The sequence below is a fragment of the Camelus bactrianus genome, chromosome 21 (assembly GCF_048773025.1).
Source record: "Camelus bactrianus isolate YW-2024 breed Bactrian camel chromosome 21, ASM4877302v1, whole genome shotgun sequence".
Taxonomy (NCBI): Eukaryota; Metazoa; Chordata; class Mammalia; order Artiodactyla; family Camelidae; genus Camelus; species Camelus bactrianus.
Window position 1 is genome coordinate 4624694 of NC_133559.1, and position 21783 is coordinate 4646476.

General features: G+C 36.4%; 1 protein-coding gene across 3 annotated transcripts in view; it reads left to right on the forward strand.

The window, feature by feature from the left end:
• Window positions 1-20569, forward strand: part of VPS45 (vacuolar protein sorting 45 homolog) — a 48143-nt gene extending 27574 nt beyond the window's left edge. The window contains exons 14-16 of one of the 3 annotated variants that reach the window (XM_010958507.3): window positions 5356-5487; window positions 6453-6535; window positions 19927-20569. In XM_010958507.3, the coding sequence (XP_010956809.1) occupies window positions 5356-5487; window positions 6453-6535; window positions 19927-19934 (223 nt within the window). In that variant the 3' untranslated portion in view covers window positions 19935-20569. Of the gene's footprint in view, window positions 1-1856; window positions 1963-5355; window positions 5488-6452; window positions 6536-19926 lie in introns of those variants that run through there. The other 2 variants (XR_006726165.2, XM_010958508.3) reach the window with 2 other exon arrangements.
• The last annotated feature ends 1214 nt before the right edge of the window (window positions 20570-21783 follow it).

Genomic DNA, 21783 nt, shown 5'->3' on the forward strand with positions numbered 1-21783 from the left:
AATGTCAAGGCTGGTTTTTGGTTTTTTTTGTTTTTCACCAATGTTCCTCCTTAAGCCAGCCTGACTAAATAGTAGGAGGCTCAATAAAACATTTATTAATGTTTTTATAACCAAATGTGACATAGTCATCTTTGTTAGGTACACAACTGAGTCAAGCTCTAAGAGCCTATCCCTATATGTAAGTTTTGTCCTCACATTAATATAACCTACACCCACAGTTACCACCAGTGACATTTTCTTCCCTCTCCAGCAACACTAAAATACTCTGGCACCCTGAAATTATCAGACTAAAGGATAGTGTTCTCTGGCTCTACTAGAAACCCACTTTAGTTTATTTCTTCCCAGTTCTTGCCATTCTTATGTTCCATAAGAGACAGATGTACTCTCAAGGCAGGTGATGGGCAGAGGGCAGCTATGGAGAAGCAACATCATTTTCCAGGATGATCCTCATTACTCTGCTCAGCTGGTTTTTAAATTGACTTCTCAGATCAGGAGCATAAAACAAAAGTGTTACTGTCTAGTTCCTCTCATCAGTCCGTGTACCTCTGTAAGGGAGAAACCTCCTTCCCCTCCTCTTAATGAAGTAATCTGTGTAATTCATGAGTGTTTACTTAAAGATAATGTGCCTAATGAGTTTCAGGCTAGATTTGTCCCTCAATATAAAGAGCACTGGATGTGGAATCTTACTGTAAAAAATACTCATTTTCTGGCAAAAATTCATTTCGATTTTGAGGATTTTATTATTTCTGAATACTGTAACTGCCTTTTTTTCCTATTTTCCACCTAGACTGACCCCCAGATAGTGACAGCATAGACCAAACTATTGGTAGAGTGTCCTCTGTCTCCTTGATGACACATTCTTATAACATTGGATTTTTTTTTCCTATAGAACTCATCCTTTAATGAATATTAAACCAGTTGTGACTATTCTTGAGAAGCCATTATTATCTCAGATCATCGGTACCTCTAGAACCAATATAATGGGAAGAATTAAAAAGAATTTATAGCCTTAGAAATTTCATGTATAGTCATGAGGGTGATGCTATGATAAAAGTTATAGGGATTCATATCAGTTTTTAAAATTACAACTAACTGTAGCTTATTTGATTCCTTCCTAATGAAATGTATCCCTAAAAATCCTGACAGGAACTGAACTTGACTTTTAGATGTTCATCTTCCCCTCCCCCTTCTGCAGAAATATTAGTAAGAATTGAAACAACACATACCAGTTGCAGAAAAAGAAGAGAACCTCTATTTTGCCTAAATATTCAGCCCCAGAATATTTGAGAGTTCATCATACTTGAAGCCTTTCTCTGTAGTTATTTGCACTTTCTCTCCCTTCTCTTCGCTCTCTTTTTTCTCCTTCTCCCTCCTTCCTCTGTATTTTCAGGTTCTCCTCCTTTAAGTACTTTCTCAAGCATATTCAAGTTTCTCCTGTTAAGTAATCAATTGAAAGTCCTTGAGCCTGGGTTCTCTTCTAACCTATCTCCTTCCTTTCAGAGTCAGCTTCTTTGATAAAGTCATTTTCACTTCTCACCTCTTCAGTCTATGTACCCTGGCTTCTTACACCACTATAACACACTGAAACTTTTCTTACAAAGTCATATTGCAAGAATGTGCACAGTGGTCTGTTTTAATCCTCACTTTTATACCTCACTGCTGCATTTAACACTTAGCCATTTTGTTCTTGAAACTCACTTGTCCCTTGGCCTCTCCCTTCTGGTTCTCCTACCTTTCTGACAGTTTCCTTCTTAGCTGCTTTTGCTGGCTACTCTTCTTGCTTATCCCGTAGACGTTATAGAATCCCCCCAAACTTTGTCTTTTGGTTCTCCTTTCATTCTACATGATCTTTCTAGGTAGAACTCATCTATTCCCATGACTAGCTGCCACTTGTATTCAAGGAAATCACCAGGCCTGAACATCCAGATGTCTAGTGGACATCTCCATTGGGGTGTTCCACAGGTAAGTCAAAAACAGCATGTTTTTGTCTTACTTTCAGTAAGTCAGTCTTGCATTCTTTGTTCTCAAACTTAAACTACTGTATCTAGTCACCAAAACCAGAATACTTGAAATTATCATGGACTCTTCCTTTATCCTTATCCTCCACATTTAATCATCGACCAAATACTGAAGAGTCTATGTTTTTTGTGTCTTCTATATCTAGTTCCTCCCCTCCATTCCTGATACTTCTTTAGTTTCAACTTTCATCATATCTTCCTAGAAGTCTTACAGTAGCCTTTTGTTCTCCAGATTTTCTCACCAGCAACTCCTAGTTCATTCTCAAACAGTTGCCAAAATTATCCTTCAAAAAAGCAAATTTGATCATGATAACCTATTAAAACCCTTTGGTGATTCCTTCACTGCCTAGAAGATTCAAGATTCCCCTCTCTTTCTCTCACTATATCTCCAACTTATATGCTTCACTCCAGCCATAAAGAGGGAGTTAGGACAGCTCCAAAGTTTTTAGAAGCAAACAAAAAGATAGATTGGCTATCAACTAAGATGGGGAAAGCTATATGTGGAACAGGCTTGGGGGAGAAGATTAGAGATTTGAACATGTTGAATTCAGAAATAAACTAAACATCCAAGAAGAAATGTCAAATAGATATTTAAGTCTGGCATTTAGAAGAGAGGTTTGGGCTGGAGATTTGGGAGTCATCAGCAGATAAATGAAACCACAAAACTGGGTGAGATCATCTAGAGAAGTGCAGTTCAGTAGAAATTTCTACAATGGTGGAAATGTACTATATCTGTGCTATCTAATAAGGTAGCTACTAGCTACATGTGACTGTGAGTCACTTGAAATATGTCTGGTTCCACTGAGGAACTGAATTTTCCATTTCATTTTAATTAATTTAAATTTAAATAGCCACATGTGGCTAGTGGCTGCTACATTAGAGTCTAGGAAGTAGGTATAGATCAAGAAGAACCCTAATGACTGGGTTCTGGACACTCCACCATTAAGTGGTCAGGAAGATAAGGCAAAACCATCAAAGGGCATTGAAAAATATCAACTTGTGAAGTAGAAAGAAAACCAAAAGAATGTGATGTCCTGGAAAACCAAGTGAAGAAAGTGAATTGAGGAGCAGCAAGTGATGTCAACTTAGGTTAGAAGGACTAAAAGCCTTGATAATACTGACAGAATGTGGACAAATAGGCACTTTCCTGAATTGCTGGTAGGACGACATCTTTCAAGCAACTTGGTGATATCTACCAAAATTTAAAATGTGCAATATGCGTACACAACTGCATATAAGATGCTTCCATTTGTGTGTGTATAGATGTAATATGTATATTATATATTATATATACATAATACGCATGTATCTTATAAATATATTTATATGTATATACACAAAGATAGATAATATCTCTGAAAGGATATACTTAAGAGGTGAGTAATAGTATTTGCCTCTAGAGAGAAACTGGGGTACAAGAGGACTGAGGTGAGAAGGAAACTTACTTTTTGTACAGTATACCCTTTTTTATTTTATACCACGTGTAAACATTTATCTGGTCAAAAACAGTATATCTTAAAATAACAAAAAATGTAGAATGTATAAACGTATGTAACACTTAAAGCATTGTGTTGCTAAATACATTGTTTTAGGTGGGTAGTCTTGAAGAAAGCTTATTTTGTTTTAAAAGGTAAATTTAACAAAATACCATATGATATCACTTATATGTAGAATGTAAAAATAAATTAGACAAATGAACTTATTTACAAAGCAGAAAGAGCCTCACAGACATAGAAAACAAACTTACTGTTACCAAAGGGTAAAGGTGGGGGGAAGGCTAAATTGGGAGTTTAGGATTAGCAGATACAAACTACTGTATACAGAATAGATAAATAACCAGGTCCTACTGTATAGCACAGGGAACTACATCCAATATCTTGTAATAACCTACAAAGAAAAAATATGAAAAAGAATGTGTGTGTATATATATGTATAACTGAATCACTATGCTGTACACCAGAAACTAATACAATGTTGTAAATCAACTATTTTTCAATTTTTTTTTAAAGTAAACTTAGTATTTCAAAGGCATGATTTTAAGTGCCAAGTTCACATGGAAATGTCATAATTGACTCTACCGAATTGCAACATAACCACCCCTTCATCACTGGGAGCCTTTCATTGGGTATCTCTGCAATTCGGAGATTATCTGAACATTTTTAAATAGCCACAATATCCAATTCTGTGTTCATGAAGTCCCATAAGAACAAATAATCTCCCAGTTAGTGATTCCTTCAAGGTGTTTTAGAAAGAGACAGAGAGACAGAAAGGAAATGTAGGGGTATTTTTTCCCTCCTGATTTATACATAAGCACGTTCATCCCTTGATTAAAGACGTTTCTATTTAGCTTTGTGCTGTAACCTCCAAAATAGATCCTTCTGCTTTATGTTGTTTTAAACAATGTCCAGTAAGTGATTTAACAAAATTATTTGCCTACTAAGATTAAGTAATTTTATCTTCTTTTGATGGCATGAGAAAAGAAAAACAAGGCAAACTTTTAATAGTTTTGAAAATACTATGATCTCCTTGTTGGTATCTACAGAGGGATCTACTAGGAAGGTCACTCACTTTTGTTATGAAGCCATTTTCATAAAGATTGAAACATGGTAAAACTACACAGTATGACCCAAATTAAGCTAGTGACTGAGCTGATGTGTCAGCATGTCCAGTATCAAAACTACACTCATGGGTTGTTTTTTTGTTTCCATGGTTTCTTTTTCTTGGTTTATCAAAGGATTCAGGAACAAAGATTTTAAGAAGAGGTGGAGTTCCTAGAAGCGCCATTAGTTAATGTGTCCCATTCTTTTTTTTGCACTCAAAATACTAAATGTTTCTAGTTGCAGTGTTAGGAAGACATCCAGCTATACCAATACTTTCCAAAATACTTGGAGGTTCTGGAACAGAGGCCATTGTAATGACACTGTATTTGACAGAGGGCTTATACATGAAAGGAGATGTGTAGTACAAGCATAAATTACTGCTATATTGCTATCATGTCACAGTGAAGTACTCTTCAGCCTCTTGAATATAAAAGATTATTTCTACATTTGGTTCCAGCAAATGCTATTGTGCTATTCTGAAATCCACAGCACAGAAATTAAAAGACATCCGCTCATAAACAGAAAGCAAATCACTATTCAGCATTTCCTGCTCTGTTTCCTGCCAATTTCAGATAATTAAAACTTTTTTTAAACCTTTTATTCTATTCTGCATTAATTCTGCTTCCTTTACCGAAAAGGAAAGATTCAGAAATTAAAACTGTGTATATAATAGTAACAACAAATCTTTGCCTTTTTTCCCCCTTATCCTATGATATTAACTTTCTTCATTATTACAGACCTCAGGATATCATTGTGTTCATAATTGGAGGAGCCACCTATGAAGAGGCTCTAACAGTTTATAACCTGAACCGTACCACTCCTGGAGTGAGGACTGTCCTGGGAGGAACCACAGTGCACAACACAAAAAGGTAAGGGAGAACATTCAGTCCTACAACTCTATCCCCTTTCCCAGAGAGGAAAGCTTCAATTCCCTTTATGTAGAAGGAGTAAGGTCAATGTTGACCAAACTGCTGTAGACCAAAATGCATCAGTTCATAGAATAATTTAGAGTTTGTGTGAGATGAGAGATCTACACAATTCAGTCGGAAGACCTGGAAAGTAAGGACCAGCCTGCACTGTCAACAATTTTGTTTCCTATGTTAAAAGAACAGACTGGCACTTTGAAAATACCTAAACATAATGGTATTGAATTCTGTGAGTTTTTCTGTTTTGTTGATTAACTACATTCATTCAATAAGTATTTAGTAAAAAGAATACAAAGATGAATAAGAGAAAGGTCCTGCCTCAGGTAAGTCATTGTAAAGATAGAAAAAAATATATACATATATAAGAAAGTAAGTGCCTGGAGAAAGATAGAAGAGCCATGGATTCTCAGAGTGGCTAAGAGAAATTAGCAAATGTTTCATGGAGAAGATAGTGTATATGCTGAGCCTTGGATAGAAAATGGACATAAGGAGAGAGAGCACATTCTAGGCAGATTTAACCACATGAGCAAGTTACGGAGAGCTATAGACAACATACGTGGAAAAAGAACAGCAAGTAGTCAACGAGCTGGAATGTGGGTAATAAGTGAAAAGGTTGATAGATATGAGTTGTTCTGTATCACCACAAATATTTTCACCAACATCTGTGTGAAACAGTCAGAAATCATATTGCCCTAGTTATGAGTTCTAGAATAGATAAACATTTATTGAACAAATCAGACCAGCATAAAGCCAATAGTTCATTCATTCATTCAGCAAACATTTACTGAATATTGGGATACCTCTGAATAAACACAAAGGTCCTAGTCTTTATGAGGCTTACATTTTAACGTCGAGGGAGACAGAAATAGATCATAACTTAATAAGTAAGTATATTTTATATTTTGTAGTAAATCAGAAGATGAAAAGTTCTATGGGAGAAAAAAAGCAGAGCAAGGTAAAGAGAAACTGGCAGTGCATGGAGGCAGTGGGGGTAAGTCACACTACTTTGAATGGTGTCAGGAAAGGCCTCATTAAGAAGAGATTTGAGCAAAGACTTGAAGGAGGTGAGGAAATGGACCAAACAGATGGGTGAAAGAGCGCCCAGGCACAGCAGGGTGCTGTCCTAAGGTGGGACCATGCAGTGTATTCACGGAGACCGGAGAGTGTGGGTGAAGTGAGCAAGAGGAAAGGCAGAGGGGGATGCAGTCAGAGAGGAATCTGGGGCCTGACGGTGGAGGGCCTTGCAGAATGTTGTGAGGGCTGGTTTTCACTATGAGTTAGAGAGCATTGTAGGGTTTTAGGGTTGCTGGTTTTTTTTTTAACAGTGCTTTATTGAGATAAAATTCACATACCAGACAATTCACCCCTTTAAAGTATATAATTCATTGGGTTTTGGTGTATTCACAGAAATGTGCAACCATCACCACAGTTAATTTTAGAACATTTTCATCACCTCAGAAAGAATCTGCCTCAGCCCTAAGCAACCACTAATCTACTTTCTGTCTCTATAGGTTTCCCTGTTCTGAACATTTCATATAAATGGAATCATATAACATATAGTCTTTTATGTCTTTTACCTAGTATAAGGTTTTCAAGTTTCATCCATGTTATAGCCTATATCAATACTTCCCTTTTTATGGCTGAATAATATTTCACTGTGTGCATATAGCATATTTTGTTTATTCATTTGTCAGTGATGGACATTTGAGTTGTTTCCACCTTTTGGCAGTTATGAATAATGCTGCTATGAACATTTCTGTGCAAGCTTTTGTGTGTATTGTAGAGTTTTGAGCAGAACCATAACATCTGACTTATATTTTAGCAGGATCACCATGGCTATCGAAGCAACTATGAATTAAGAGAAGTAGTAGTTATCTTAAATGTTCAAAATGAGCATGGGTTATTGCAAAAATGCAAGTTCACAGATGAATGTAAATGAACTATACCCATTATTTATTTACCTACAATAGACCAAGCCGTTATTCTAGTAGTGTTTCTAGAGCACACTGATCCTACTTTGCAAATAAATGAACATCTTGATTTGGGTTTTGAGCTGACTTGCCTTATCACTTCACAAGTCAATCAGAATTAAAGAGTTCTCGTCCTTACTGGCTGCAGTGGGCATGTTAGGTTAGCTGTGTGAGCCAAGAGGCCAAGAACCAGATCCTATGGATGGAATTGTTCACTCAGTAGAAGGAATCCTTCTGTCTTCATGGAATACAAGGTAGATGTGGAGGAGAAAAGAGAGGTGAGGTGAACGGATAAGTCAGGACTGCTGCAGTGTTGTCCTGGGTCCCAATGGCACCGTGGGTGAGAGAGCACTTGAGTCTTCTCCAGTGCTGTCAGTTCAGTACTTTCTTAAGACTTTTGACAAGGAGGAAGGGTAACCCTAAATCAGCAGTCTCCTACTGCCAGATTCCCTTTCAGGTCAGTAATAATTACTACACATAGTAGGCTCTCTATAATACTACTGGATTCAGTTAAACCCTCATTAACCAAAGCCATGCACAATAATTAGTGGTCTCATTTTTTTGGTTGTTTTCTCTCCAAGTAGCAAAAACAGATGAGGAAAAATAGGCTTCTCCCCACCAAGTAATTCATGCTCATCTTAATAAAAAAATTAAATATAAAAGTCAAAATCATTCATAATACCACACAACTAAGAGCTAACTACTGTTAATATTTTGGCATATTTTCTCTTTGTTTTTTTCTCTTTTTTTCCCTTAATTTTTTCCTTTACCTGAAGATTTTTGAGTTATGTGTGTTTTATGTTTTGTTTTTGATGTAATTAGGATCACATTACCCTGTCTATAAAGTTTTGTACTTGTTTTTGTTCACTTTTAATCATATTGAGAACGTTTTACCATGTTACTAAAAATTATTTAAAATAATCCTAATGACCCTGTAATTTCAATTTTAAGGATGTCTCTGTTTAACCATTACTATTGGACATAAATTATTTACAATTTTTGTTTGATATAAATACTGCAATAAACATCTTCTATATTGATAAACCCTAGTCCTATCTCTGAATATTTTTTAATATTTAAGTATAGTGAGTCAGTCTCAAATAATGCTAGTAGAAGTGTAAATCCATAACTTTTCTGGAAAGCAGTTTAACATTACATATTCAGAAGCATGAGGCTGACTTCATGGCTCTTGTTGTTGAGGGTTTTTTTTAAATTTCTTGATTTTTAAAAAGCCCTGACTCAGGTGTTGGAAGTGTTCTAGATCTGGATCAAGGAAATGGTTACATAACTATGTATTTGTCAAAACCATCAAATGATACCCTTAAAATTGGTACATTTTATTGTCTATGCATTATATCTCAATTAAAAAAACAAAATTTTAAAAAACAAAGCACTATTATGCCAAACACACTTTTTCTTTGATATAGTTAAAAAGATAATATAAAAAGGAATTGTTTTCTAACTATGTAATTCAGTATTATTTAGTGCATGCCTTAGAACCTCCAGATAGTAGCTGGTGTTATGAGTCAAATGGTTTGAGAAACACTGATCCATAGCAGTTCCTAAGAGGGGGTTATGATGACACCAAGAACTAAAATTTATTTAACACATACTGTCTGCTAGACACTGTTTTAATACTTTTTACCAGTGCTGTCTAATAAGGTAGCTACTAGCCTCTATAACTATTGAATTTGAAATATGGCTAGTCTAATTTGAGGTGTGCTACCAGTATAAAATACATATTGGATTTCAAAGACTTAATACCAAAAAAAAGTGTGAAATAGCTCATTAATAATTTTTTAAGTTGATAATGTTTTAGATTTGTGGGTTAAATCAAATATGCTATTAAAATGAATTTCACCTATTTCTTTTTACCTTTTTAATGTGATTAGTAGAACATTTAAAATTACATAGCAGCTCACATTTGTGACTTGCTTTACATTCCTACTAGATAGTGCTGCTTTTTATTCATAAAATTTTGTTTTTCAACAACCCAATGAGGTAGATATTTTTATTATTATTATCAACCTCATTTTTCAGATGAGGAAATTGAGATTTAGAGAGGTTAAGTACTTTGTCCAAAGTCATAGAGCTAATAAGTGGCAAAGCTGGAATTGAACTGAGACAGTTTGTTTCTAGCCTGGGCACCTAGGCACTCAGTTGAAATAAATTTTAGGACAATTCATCTGTCTATGACTTTGTTTAATCCCTTGCTTATAAATGTCACTTACAAGATAGACAAAATATGTTTTTACTAGATGGACAATATGTGAAACTTTCTGCTAATTAAAAAATATTGTAAACCAAGGCAGGGAAAAAGAAGAAGTACAAAAGTAAGGAATCATTTAGTTTTGCTTTAAGATTTTTGTCATCAGAAGATAATTAAGACAGTGTGCTCTTTGAATAAAAATGACTAACTTGACTAACTGGTGGCAGCTGTTTGTTTCATCACTATCTGAGATGATGCCTGAGCTCTGGTAATGTAATTCTGACTGAGTAAGTCAGGACATTAATGGTTTTTGTAGAGGGTACAGTTTAGGGCTTAGAAAACAGTCAGCACTTTGAATTTCTCTAAAAGGATTTGAAGCTGGGAAGGGACTGATTCATATTATCAACAAGTACTTTATAGATTTCTACCTCAACAAGTAACACTAGAAACTTGGACCTTCTCCTGTAACCACGAGTTGGTTCGATCTCTGAATTATTTACAGAAAAATTAGGATCCTGTGACAGAATTTGCATTTCAAAGGAAGAGGAATCCAGAGGACACTCTTCTTCACTTGTGGGTATTTCAGAATCAGTTTTGAAACTGTTGGAAAAATCACCATCTTTGTAGAGATTTGGGGGAAAATTTACTTTTCTCCTGTAACCAATGTGTTAAGACACCATTGCAAGAGCTGTGATGGACTGACAAGCATTTATTGAGTGCTGTTATGAGTAAAGTTCTGTGCAAGGTGTTAGGAAGATGAAGACCTATTCTGTATCATTAAGGATCTCAATGTCTAATGGAAAAATAAGCATATAAATGAATAACTCTAATAAGATACTTTTTCAAAAAACAGTTTAACCCAAGATTCAAATCTAGGTATGTCCCCTAATTCCAATTTATTTGCACACTCGAACATTTTTTAAATTAAAAATAGATTTTTGTTACAAAATCAATACATAATACTTGTAGGAAAAAAATTTAATACAGCTAAGCAAAAAGAAGATAATAATAATTTCCATACTGCCACCAACACACTACTGGTAATGTCAACATTTTGATGTATATAGCCTTTTAGATCTTTTTCTATTAATATATATACATATACTCTTAAATAAAGGGGAATATACTATACATGTACTTTCAATGAAAATACTTATGTTCGTCATTTTTAATGACTGAATAAGTATTCTGTTGTCTGATTGTGCCACATCTTATTTAACCAATCCTCAATTTTTTTGTTCACTCAACAAATATTATTGAGCACCTATATATTCCAAGAGATATCTTGAGACTAGATATATAGTGGCGAACAAGACAAATATTGTTTGATATTCATTGTGTATAATTTTTCACTCTTCTAAACAGTGCTATAATAAACATCATTTTATGTACATCTTTACATACTTGTCCAATTGTTCACTTGGGTAATAATAATTGGGCATATACAGCTGACTTCATTATATCTATTATCTCATTTAGTCTTCATCACCCAAAAGGTAATGTTGTTGTGGTCTCAATTTTCAAGTGAAGAAAGTAGAATATAGGAGAAATGAGGTAGTTTGCCTTAGCTCATATAACAAGGAAGTGCAAAGCTGGAATTCAAGTTCAGATTTGTGTGATCCTAGATTCCACGCACCGCTAGGTTTATTTATTTATTTAGCTCTTTTAATGGAGGTACTGGGGATTGAATCCGGGACCCTGTGCAAGCTAAGTATGTGCTCTACCACTGAGCTATACCCTCCCCACCATAAACACTTTAAGATGCATAAATTACTAATTTGCCAGCCAGAAAAATTTTACCAATTTATACCTTCATACCATGCCCTTCGAACACTGAAGTTAGCTGATTCTTAAAAAAAAAAAAAAAAAAATTAAAAAAATCATTTATATGGAGAAGCTTCGCTAAAAAGCAGTTTACTTCAACTCGAATGCAAAGGAAGAAGCAGGTAAACAGTATGAAGCAAAAAGACCAATAAGTGAGAGAGTCAGAAATAGAGACATGAGAGTCAGAGAGGTAGACACTGTCTGGTTTCAAAGCAGCCTCCAGTTCCAAATTCCAGGCCCTTATTCCTACACTGGTTCAGTGATAGGCCCACCCCTGTACTCCTGGGTCTTTTAAGAAGTAATGTAACTTATGAGGGATGTTGAGGATAGGGGAGTATATGTGTGTGGGTGGGGAGGGCTATGTGGGAACTCTGTATTTTCTGCTCAGTTCTGTTGTGAACCTGAAACTGCTCTAAAAGAATAAAGTCTATTAAAAAAAAAAAAAAGAGGTAATGTAGCATAGCAATTAAGAACATGGGCTCTAGTACCAGACGACCTTTTTAAAATCCCATATGTCCACTTGTATGACCTTAGGGAAATTATTGAACTTTTTTGTGCCTCAGTTTTCTCAACTGTAAAACTGAGGTAATAAATAGCTCCTTTTATCTCTGTTATGATGCTTGTATGATACATATAAAATTCTTAGAGGAGAATCTGGCACAGGGTAAGCACTCAGTATGTGTTACCTGTTGCTGCTGTTGTTACTACTATTGTATTTGGTGGAAATAAAGTAACAAAGACTTTGGATATTCATCATTACCACCTCTGTCATCACCCATCCATACTTCCAAATCACTTGTTTTGAAAAGCCCTTACTTTAACATTCTTCAAGAGCAGAAATATATTATTATCCCAAGTAGGAATATACTGGGGCAGTGTTAAAATTTACTGTGAAGGTAGTCCAGTTGCCAGATGGCCTTTGTGGTCTGTGGAGTATAAGCTTTAGTAGCTTAATTTCCATTTGTGCCCACCCAAATTTCCCCTTTGAGGCCTCCAGACTCAGTACCTCTATGATTAATAGACTCATGTAGAGTCTTCAACATCTGTGTTTGCTACAGTTGGGTTATTTGGAGCTTTGTTTCTTGGTTTGGAGTTTTTCGGTTTTGGGTTGCTTTTTTTTTTTTTTTTTTGATATGGTGGTCACCATTCTACTCCCATAGTTGTGGTTGCTCTGACAAATTGGTGCAACCTTGAATGTTTCCTATGGTGAGCTCTTTTTATTCTCAGATGATAACTTCCTTTCATACCTCGCTGTAACAGATATTATAGGCAGTCTGTCCTTGAGGAGTCCATCTTTTGCTCTGTGGACCATAAGGGTAATCCTTTCTTCTCTCGTGATAACCAGTGAACAAACATACACAATGCTGGATATGTGCAGAATCCAATTGGCTGATTTTTATCCTATTTCTTCATAGGGGTAGAAGAAGTAGGGACAAGGGTTCCTATTTATTTGTTTTGTTTTTATTTACTTTTGTTATTTTATAAAACCATCCATTTTATTTATTTTTTTTTAAAAAACATCCATTTTATGAATGTTTAGTACTGAGGTGGGAACTGGGAATGAGTAGCTACATTTTTAATAGGCGGTTATAGTGTTTGTAAGAAAATGTCATAGGATAAAGTAACCTCAATGGAATTGATTATAATCAAGAAAATATTTTGTACCTTAATTCAGTGTTTCCCAAGGTCTGTTCTATAAAAAATCTGCTTGGAGAGATATTGATAGGTATTCCATTGAAAAAAAAAAAGGTTCTCAGCCAACTAAGTTTGGAAAACACTGTATCTTTCTCCTGGAAAGGAGAGATATTCACATTAGCATCTTAAGATTGTGAGAAACTTCAGACTGTAGAAACCCTATAGAGTATAGAAACTTTTTTTCTTAATTGTATCTGGTTCAGATGGGGAAGTCAAACAAATCTGTATTTCTCAAATTAGGATATGATTAGATCCAGAGACACACAAAGGCACAAAAACATGACACATCTTTTGGAGTATCCATTTTCTTAGCGTTGGGGGAGATGTTCAGGGGCAGAATTAAATAAGTTAACTGGTAAGTGCCTTATCAAAAATGTTGATGTTAAACTGTAAAATGTCCTTTTATTTAAAAAAATAACAAAATTGTTTAGTATTTTTAAAGCAAAATACCAGACCTCAGTGAAATTTGTAAGCTGGCAAATCAATTTGGACTATACCCTCAGGACTAATAAATTCATTCTCTTCTGTTGTTAGGGGTTCTTAGTTACAAAAATTTGAGAAGTGTTAATGTATGTAAGTTAAATAAAATGTGTCCAAAATAGAAATAATTAATTCTGGCAGAGTAATCAGGAAATGCTTCACAGTGGAGATAGCATTTGAGCTCGACCTTAAAGAGTAAGTTGGATTTCTATAGGAAGAAAAGCTGTTGGGGCTGAGGAAATAGCATAATTGAGGACAGGAGGTGAGGCAAAAGGTATATAGCACATTGGAGAAATAATGAGTTCTTTATGGGTAAAGTATACATCTAGTGAGGATCAGGATGACCTCTGATCTTTGAGAGTCCTGCTATTTTCAGACATAGATGTTGAATGCCATTCTTTTTCCTTACTCCGGATAAAACTGCTGTTAGATATTCAGGAAAAGTTTACTATGATAGGTAACATTTAAGCTAAGGTCTTAAGTTCTTAAAAAAATATTAAGCTGATTCATGTATTCATTCAGCAAATACTTAATTCAACATCTACTTTATACTAAGGATACACAGATTAAGGAGATACTATTCGAGATGTATATTAATTAGTAAGAGAAGCCATTAGAAGAGAACTTCCAGAGCTCCCACCACCGCTGCTACTCTCTGCCTTCTGTCCCATCACAGTGGTGAATGCTCCTAGCTAAGCCCAGCCCTCCCACTTGGGCTCACTCAGATCCCACCCCACTTGGGCTCACTCAGATCCCACCCCTATTCCAGGACATCCCTCCAAACTTGCTCCTCTCTCAACCCTGAATGGGTTTTTCCCACTCTGTTGGATCATTCATAGAAGCATAGAAGGTTTCTTCCCATCTTTAAAAATCCTCTATTAACCTCCTACCTCTTTCCACATCCTATAGTATATTTTTCTGTTCCTCCTTTATAGCAAAATTACTCGAGTTGTTTATACTCACTGTCTTTGATTTCTCTCCTTACATATTTTCTCTCTCTTTTTTTTTTTTTTACTTTTTTTATTGACGTATAGTCAGTTTACAACATTGTGTCAATTTCTGGTGGCCAGCACAATGCTTCAGTCATACATGAATATATATATATTCGTTTTCATATTCTTTTTCACCGTAAGCTACTACAAGATATCGAATATAGTTCCCTGGGCTGTACAGTGTAAACTTGTTTATCTATTCTCTCCTTACATATTGTCTTAAACCCCCATATTTTTTAAACTTCACTTCTCTTAAGCCACTCTCTTGGGGCTGTCACGCCCATCACTCCACAAATTTGCTTTTGTAGTGGCTCTACAGACCTCCACTTGGCTAAACCCAGAGTCAACTTTTAGTACTCATTTCACTTGACAGTTCAGCAGCATTTGACACAGTTGATCAGTTCCTTCACTTTGAAAGACTTTTATCACTTAGCTTCCAGAAACTATACTCTTCCTGGTCCTCCTAACTTCATTTGCCATTCCTTCCCTCTTTTGCTCATTTCTCCTATTTTTGAACCCCTGGAACTCTGTCCTTGGCCTACCTCTCTTCTCCTCTGTCCACACCTCAGTCCCTTGGCAACCTCATCCAGTCTCATGGCCTTAAATTTCATCCTCTAATGACTCCCAGACTGACATCTCTAGTCCAGAGTTTCTCGGCCTCAGCACTGCTGGTGTTTGGGGACAGATAATTCTTTGTTGTGGGGAACTGTCCTATGCATTGCAGGATGTTCAGCAACATCCTTGGCCTCTACACATTAGATGCCGAGCACTCCACCAGTTATGGCAACCAAAAATGTTTCCAGACGTTGCCAGATGTCTCCTGGGGATAAAATCACATGCTTCCCCATTGAGAACCACTGTTTTTAATCTGAGCTTCTCCCCCAAACTCCAGATTTATATATCCAACTGTCTAGTATTTTCTTCGACGTCTACTTGACCGTCTAGTAAACATCCATATTTAACAATGATCAAACCAAGCTTTTGATATTTCTTCCTAAACATAATCCAGACTTTCCATCTCAGTTAATGGTATATCCATTCTTCTAAGTTGCTTAGGTCAGAAACCTTGTCGTCTTCTTGACTCTCCTCTCTCACTTACATCCTGATTCATCAGTAAATATTATCCAGAATCTAATGCCCTCTCACCACTACTGCCCTGGTCCATTGCCACCATCACTTCCCATCTGGATTATTACAGCTGCCCCACCCATAACCCCATAATCTGTTCTCGATATAGCAGTAGAGCAATCCTGTGAAAATACGTAATTCAGGGACGTAATTGTGTCACATCTCTGCACAAAACCTCCAGATGTTTCCCATCTTACTCAAAGTAAAAATCAAAATCCTTACAATAACCTACCAGACCTTAACATGATCTCATTCCCTCCATCCCCTTCCTTAACCTCTCTGATCTCATCTCCTACTGCCCAACACCTTATTCACTGCTCTCCAGCCACAGCAGCCTCCTTTCTCTTCCCTGGACATACCAGGCCTTGGACCCCTTGCACTTGCTCCTCCCCCAGATACATCTGCTGCTGCCTTATTCACATCTCGGCTCAAATGTCAGTTTCTGTGTCGCCTTCCTTGACCACTGGATTTAAAATCTCACACCAACACCTCCAACTCTCCTTCAAACCTGCTTTATTTTTCTCCACAGCATTTTCTTCACCTAACATACTTCAGAGAGGCAGTGTAGCATCATGGTTAAGAGAACAAACTCTGAAAACAGATTGTCTGGGTTTGTATCCCAACACTGTCACTTTCAACATGTAAGACCTTGACTTCTCTGTGCCCCTTTGTGAAGTGGGTTAGTTTCTATCTTATTGAATAGTGCCTCACATTTGGTAACGGATGTGTTCACCATTATTATTGTTGTGCTGCTATTATTATTATTATATTTTATTTATCAATTTTATCTCTCTCCCCCCTCCACTGGAATATAAATTTCATGAGAGCAGAATTTTTTTTACTATGCTTATTGCTATATTCACACCTTCTGAAACAGTTCCTGGCACATAGTAAGTGCTTAATAAATATTTGTTGATCAAATTGTTATCTCAAGAAAGACGTGATGGGGGAAGGAAGACTGAAGGAAGACTTGAGCTTTATGTGTACTATTTAAAACTTTTACAAGAAGAATGTATTCATATATTACTTGTGCCCTCAAAAAACTCATATGCTTACATGGAAAATGGGCACGTAGACAAATTCCTAGAGGAGTGATAATGTGAGAGAGAGTCAGGTTTTAAAAGTTGCATAATTTCTCTAGATAAAATGTGAGGGGGTGGGACAGCATTCTAGACAGAGGGAATAGTATGCACAAAAACAAAGAGGCCTAAAACAAAGTAGTAGCTCTGAAAACTATCATCAGTATTTTGAGCTATTAAAAGTTCCATCCTATCCTTCTCTCTCACCTACTCTGGTATTTCAGCATTTCCAGCTAAGTATTTGACTATAATTAGAAGCTTATCACTCCACTAAGGCAAATATCTTGGGGTTTTTTTATCATTATTTTTCTGCTCCCCAGAAATTCCATTCATTTTTTTCTAAATTTGATTTGAAATTTGATTTGATTTTGAATTCCTTTGGTGTCTTCGGTATAACAAGAAACTCACATGTAATTTCTATCTGTGGAGTATAGTGAAAAAAGGAAGAGAGAGAGAGATTTTGTGTAATATATAGCTTTGTTTAGGTACACAGTTGTTCAGCTCAATTATTTTAGTAATCAAAATTTAAAATCCTGTGTTAGTCTCTATTCCCTTACTGAAGACTTAAGAGTGAAGAAACTTGTTTTTCAACGTGTGATACAAGGCTTTTTGAGGTTGATTTTTTTAGATCAGGACCTTTTTCTGCCCACCTTCCTTCTCTCCATTAGAGCTGGGAAAGCACCCTTGAAGACAGAACAATCCAAGACAAGCAGTAGTGTTAATCCTTTTGGTTAGCTCCTTGTACTGTCTCTGTTTATACCATGTCTCACGTTGCATTGTGATTATGAATCTCTCTGACTGAGAGCCCCTTAAAGTTAGGAGTCATAACAAGTGTTTATTTGTGCACCCAGTGCAGTGCCTGCCACATGATGGATGCTCAGTAAACACCTGTTAAATTGAATTGAACCGAGCTAAATTGAATTGGATTATAGAACCAGAGGGGATGGGGATTTTTGAGTTTGCTTTTTAAGTGAGACGGATTTTAAAAGAAATCTAGAAAAGAAAAAGCATTCTTTTTTGTTGTTTTTAAACATAGTCTAAATTTGGGGTGCAGCTACTGATATGTTCATCACCCATAATTTTTAAAGCATTCTGCAGTGACTCATCAAAGTCCCCAAATAGATACTTTTTAAAAAGCCACAATGGCCCTAGGAAACAAAATTAGGCTTGGCAAATATAAATAGTGTTTTCTCTTTGCAGTCAAGAATGTGGGGCTTGTTAACACACAGAGGAGGATCTTTAAGTATAGTTTCAGGGAAGTTACTCCTTTCCTTTGCACATGTGGCAGAGTCTCATGTGAAGCAGAGATCACCTGATAAATTCCTATAGGATTTCTCAGCATATTTGTCTCATTCTTACTAAAAGTCAGTAATCAAAGACTTCTTGTGTTATCTTTCAAAAAAAAAAAAAAAGCAACGCTGTATCATTTCCTGACACTTGTTTCCTGACCTCCAGATGTCTCAGTCCGACTGGCCAAAAAGCCAGGCTAGACAGAGATGCTGATGTTAACAGTTGCGTTCAGTGGAGGACTCGATGGATTTAGCTTCTACTCCTTTCTCTCTACTTAACCATTTTCCTCTTTTGCAAAGGAATTTGGAATTTAAATTTTCTAAGCCCAAAATCTTCCAGGTCTAAAAGTGCAGAACAGTGATAATAATAAAGTACCTGGTCATTTCTCCAGCCCTCTGTCTGCTATAGATCTGTATCCTGAGAGTGAGTCCAGCATACTTACAAGATCTGCCCTCCAAACTCCTGAGTTATAGAGAAGGCTCTCTTGCCAATGGGTAGCTATTTTAATTAATTCGTTTATTCAGTATGCCTTTATTGGGCACTTACTAGGTGTCAACCATCTGTGCTAAACCCTGGAGATCCAAGACGAATAAATCTTAGTCCCACCCTAAGGAACTCACAGTCTGTTTTGTCAACAATAATATATAGAGTACCTAGGTAATAATAATATGGTGCTAACCTAGCTGTGGGACACAGTGATAATAACGATGGGTGTGATTAGTTCAGCATGGAGGAGTTTGGGAAGGCGTCACAGAAAAGGTGACTTTTAATCCTCAGCCTTAAAGGATAAAAAAAGATTTCATCAGACAGAGAAGGGGTAGTCTATCATTTCAGACATAGGACATTATAAGAGCCAAAGCAGAAAGGTATGAAAGCTTAGGGCACATTTAGGGAACAGAGAATGGTTGGGCATGGATGGCACATAGGCTGCACTGTGGCTAATGGAACCAGACAAGTGACAGTATTGTGTGGTGCTGAAGGGCATGGATTCTAGAGCCTGGGTTTGACTCCCAGCTAAGCCACTTACTAGCTGTTGTGACCTTGGCAAGTCACTTAACCTTTCTAGAGCTTGGTTTCTTCATTTTTTAAATGAGGATAATAGCATATATACACATACTACATATATATGTGTATGTGTATACATGCACACATGGCTTAAAACAGTTCGCAGAACAAAATAAATACAGGTATTTGTTATTATTAGGCCACATTATGAAGGGCCTTGAATTTTAATCTGTAGATTATTCTGTAAGCAAAAGAAAGATTTTAAAGCAGAAGAGGGGAGAGTATGCAATAGAATAGAACCTGTATTTTTGAAAACTAACTCTGGTGCCACTTTGGAGAGCAGATCAGATGAAGAAGAGACTAGAGACACATGTAACATGGTTCTGAGTTCATGTAGTAGCCTTGCCCTTAAAATTTGGGGGTTCTTGACTAGAAATTTCAAACTTGAAATATTAGTCTTAACAGATCTTACAAGTTTAATGCAAAAAAAAACACAGTTGGGAACCCTGGGGAAGAGCACAGAGGGGCTCTCCTTCTAGTCTGGATGTTGTAGTGCTCACCTGAGCTTCTATTCTGCACCCAAATATCAGACCTGTGCTTCTTGCATACTATTCATGATACCCTTCCATCTAGTTAGATGTCATCAGCAAGATATTCTGTTTGGAGAAGCTTTATTTTTTCCTTTGAGTAACCTCTAATCTACTGGTCAGTTTCCTAGAGGAAGTTCTGGCTTCTGGATTGCACAGCCGAAGCAAGGAGAGCTCTCAAGTTACATCAAGGTCAGCAAGCAGAAGATGAAAAGGTGATGGAGAGGTGAGAAGAATGGCACAACTTCCCCTCTTGCCTCGCTGCAGGCTTCCTCCCCTGCCCAGAGGTGTTGGAGAAGAGCCTTGGGTTTTGTGCTTGTTGTTATAACCCATCTCCAGGTAGCCTGCTGATTCCTGGACTGTTGGCACAGACACCAAGACTCCCAGTGATGAGTTGAGAATAAGTCTGAGCCCTTTTTGACCCACTTTTCTCATGGTTTCTTTATCAAATAAATAAATAAATGTATTCCTTGTATTTGATAGCACAATCACTTCAGTTTCTGATGGATTTTGTTGGGATCTTACCTGAGAAAAGGGTTATCAGAGCTTAGAGTTCAAAAAAGTAAAAATTAGATGCACATGCTATAGACTCTCTTTTCTTGACCCTTTTTACTTTTTATTAACCACATTCCTGCACAACTCATTTCTAAAAACTTATCATATTTCTGTAAGAACCATCCAAAAATTGTCCCTAAATTGCAATTTTCTGTGGTACTGAGAAACCATGTATGACTACAATAAAAATCCATTTTGTGAAAAGATACAAGTGATTTGTTTTTGTTTCTTTGGGGTTAATAACTACTTATGGGAATTCTTGAGATGAGGCATAAGCTGGCTTTACACCAAACAGAGAAGGCATTGCCTCTACTCGAAGTGTATTTATAGTATGTCAAGGCAAATAAATTCTTGTGTCAATTTCACTTCTCTTGAAAGCAGTGGAAAGTGATAATGTCATTAATGCCAGGAAATTATGCTGTCCTCAAATCATAGCACAGCCCCTCCCTGGCGTTCTGTAATGTATTTTTTAACCCTTTCTTTTATGTTGATAAATTATCATTCTCTAGTGTCAGATAGCCTAGGCTCAAATCAATGTCACAGTTATGTGGTTTGGTGAGTGTTATTATTAAGTCTCTTTGTGGCTGAGTTTCCTCATCTATAAAAAGAGATTAATAAAGTACCTTCCTCATAGGATTGTAAGGACTAAATGAGATGAGAGAATACATTTAAAGCACTTAGAACATTGTCTGGTACACAGTAAACACTCAGTGAAATTTGACTAATAATAGTAAATAAGATTGATTCCTGTCTCCAAGTTGTGGATACAAAATCATTACAAAATAATTGGATTCCTGTCTTCCATCCCGCTACATTAATCAGCAGTTCATGAAACGGAGGGAAGAGCTGAAGGGTCATCCTGTCCATCTCCCTTCCCCACACCTCTCAGCCATTGTTTCTTACCTTACACTCATGGGAAGCCCTAATGCCTAATGAGTTTGTTTTGTTGTTGTTGTTTGTTTTTGCTTTTCGGGGGTCCTTTGGGTACTTTTTTTTTTAATAATAAAAAAGTAAGGCAGTCTTCACCTAGGAAAACAAATTTTAAACACAGCATTTGACAAGTTACATAGTTTTTTCAAATAAACAGAAACCTCCTTCCTCCAAGCAGTATTACCTGTGCTTCCCTTTCTCTTGGCAAGATAACTCTTTGGAATAAGAAGAATAAGAGCAGATACTTTTTTAATATTCTCGTTATTCACCTTCCACTGTGCCTACACACAGCTAACAATATCAAAAAGTCTGAGAAACGAGCCTTACCTTCAGCATGTTTGATGCCAGATGTTGGCATTTCTTTATTAAGTATCAAAGACTTGTATTTTTATTTAAGATGTACAGAGTTGATTACATTATTACTGGCCCTTTATTTTTTTTTCCTTTAAAAACTTCATTTAAATTAAGGTCTCATGCTTTTAATGACCTCTCTTC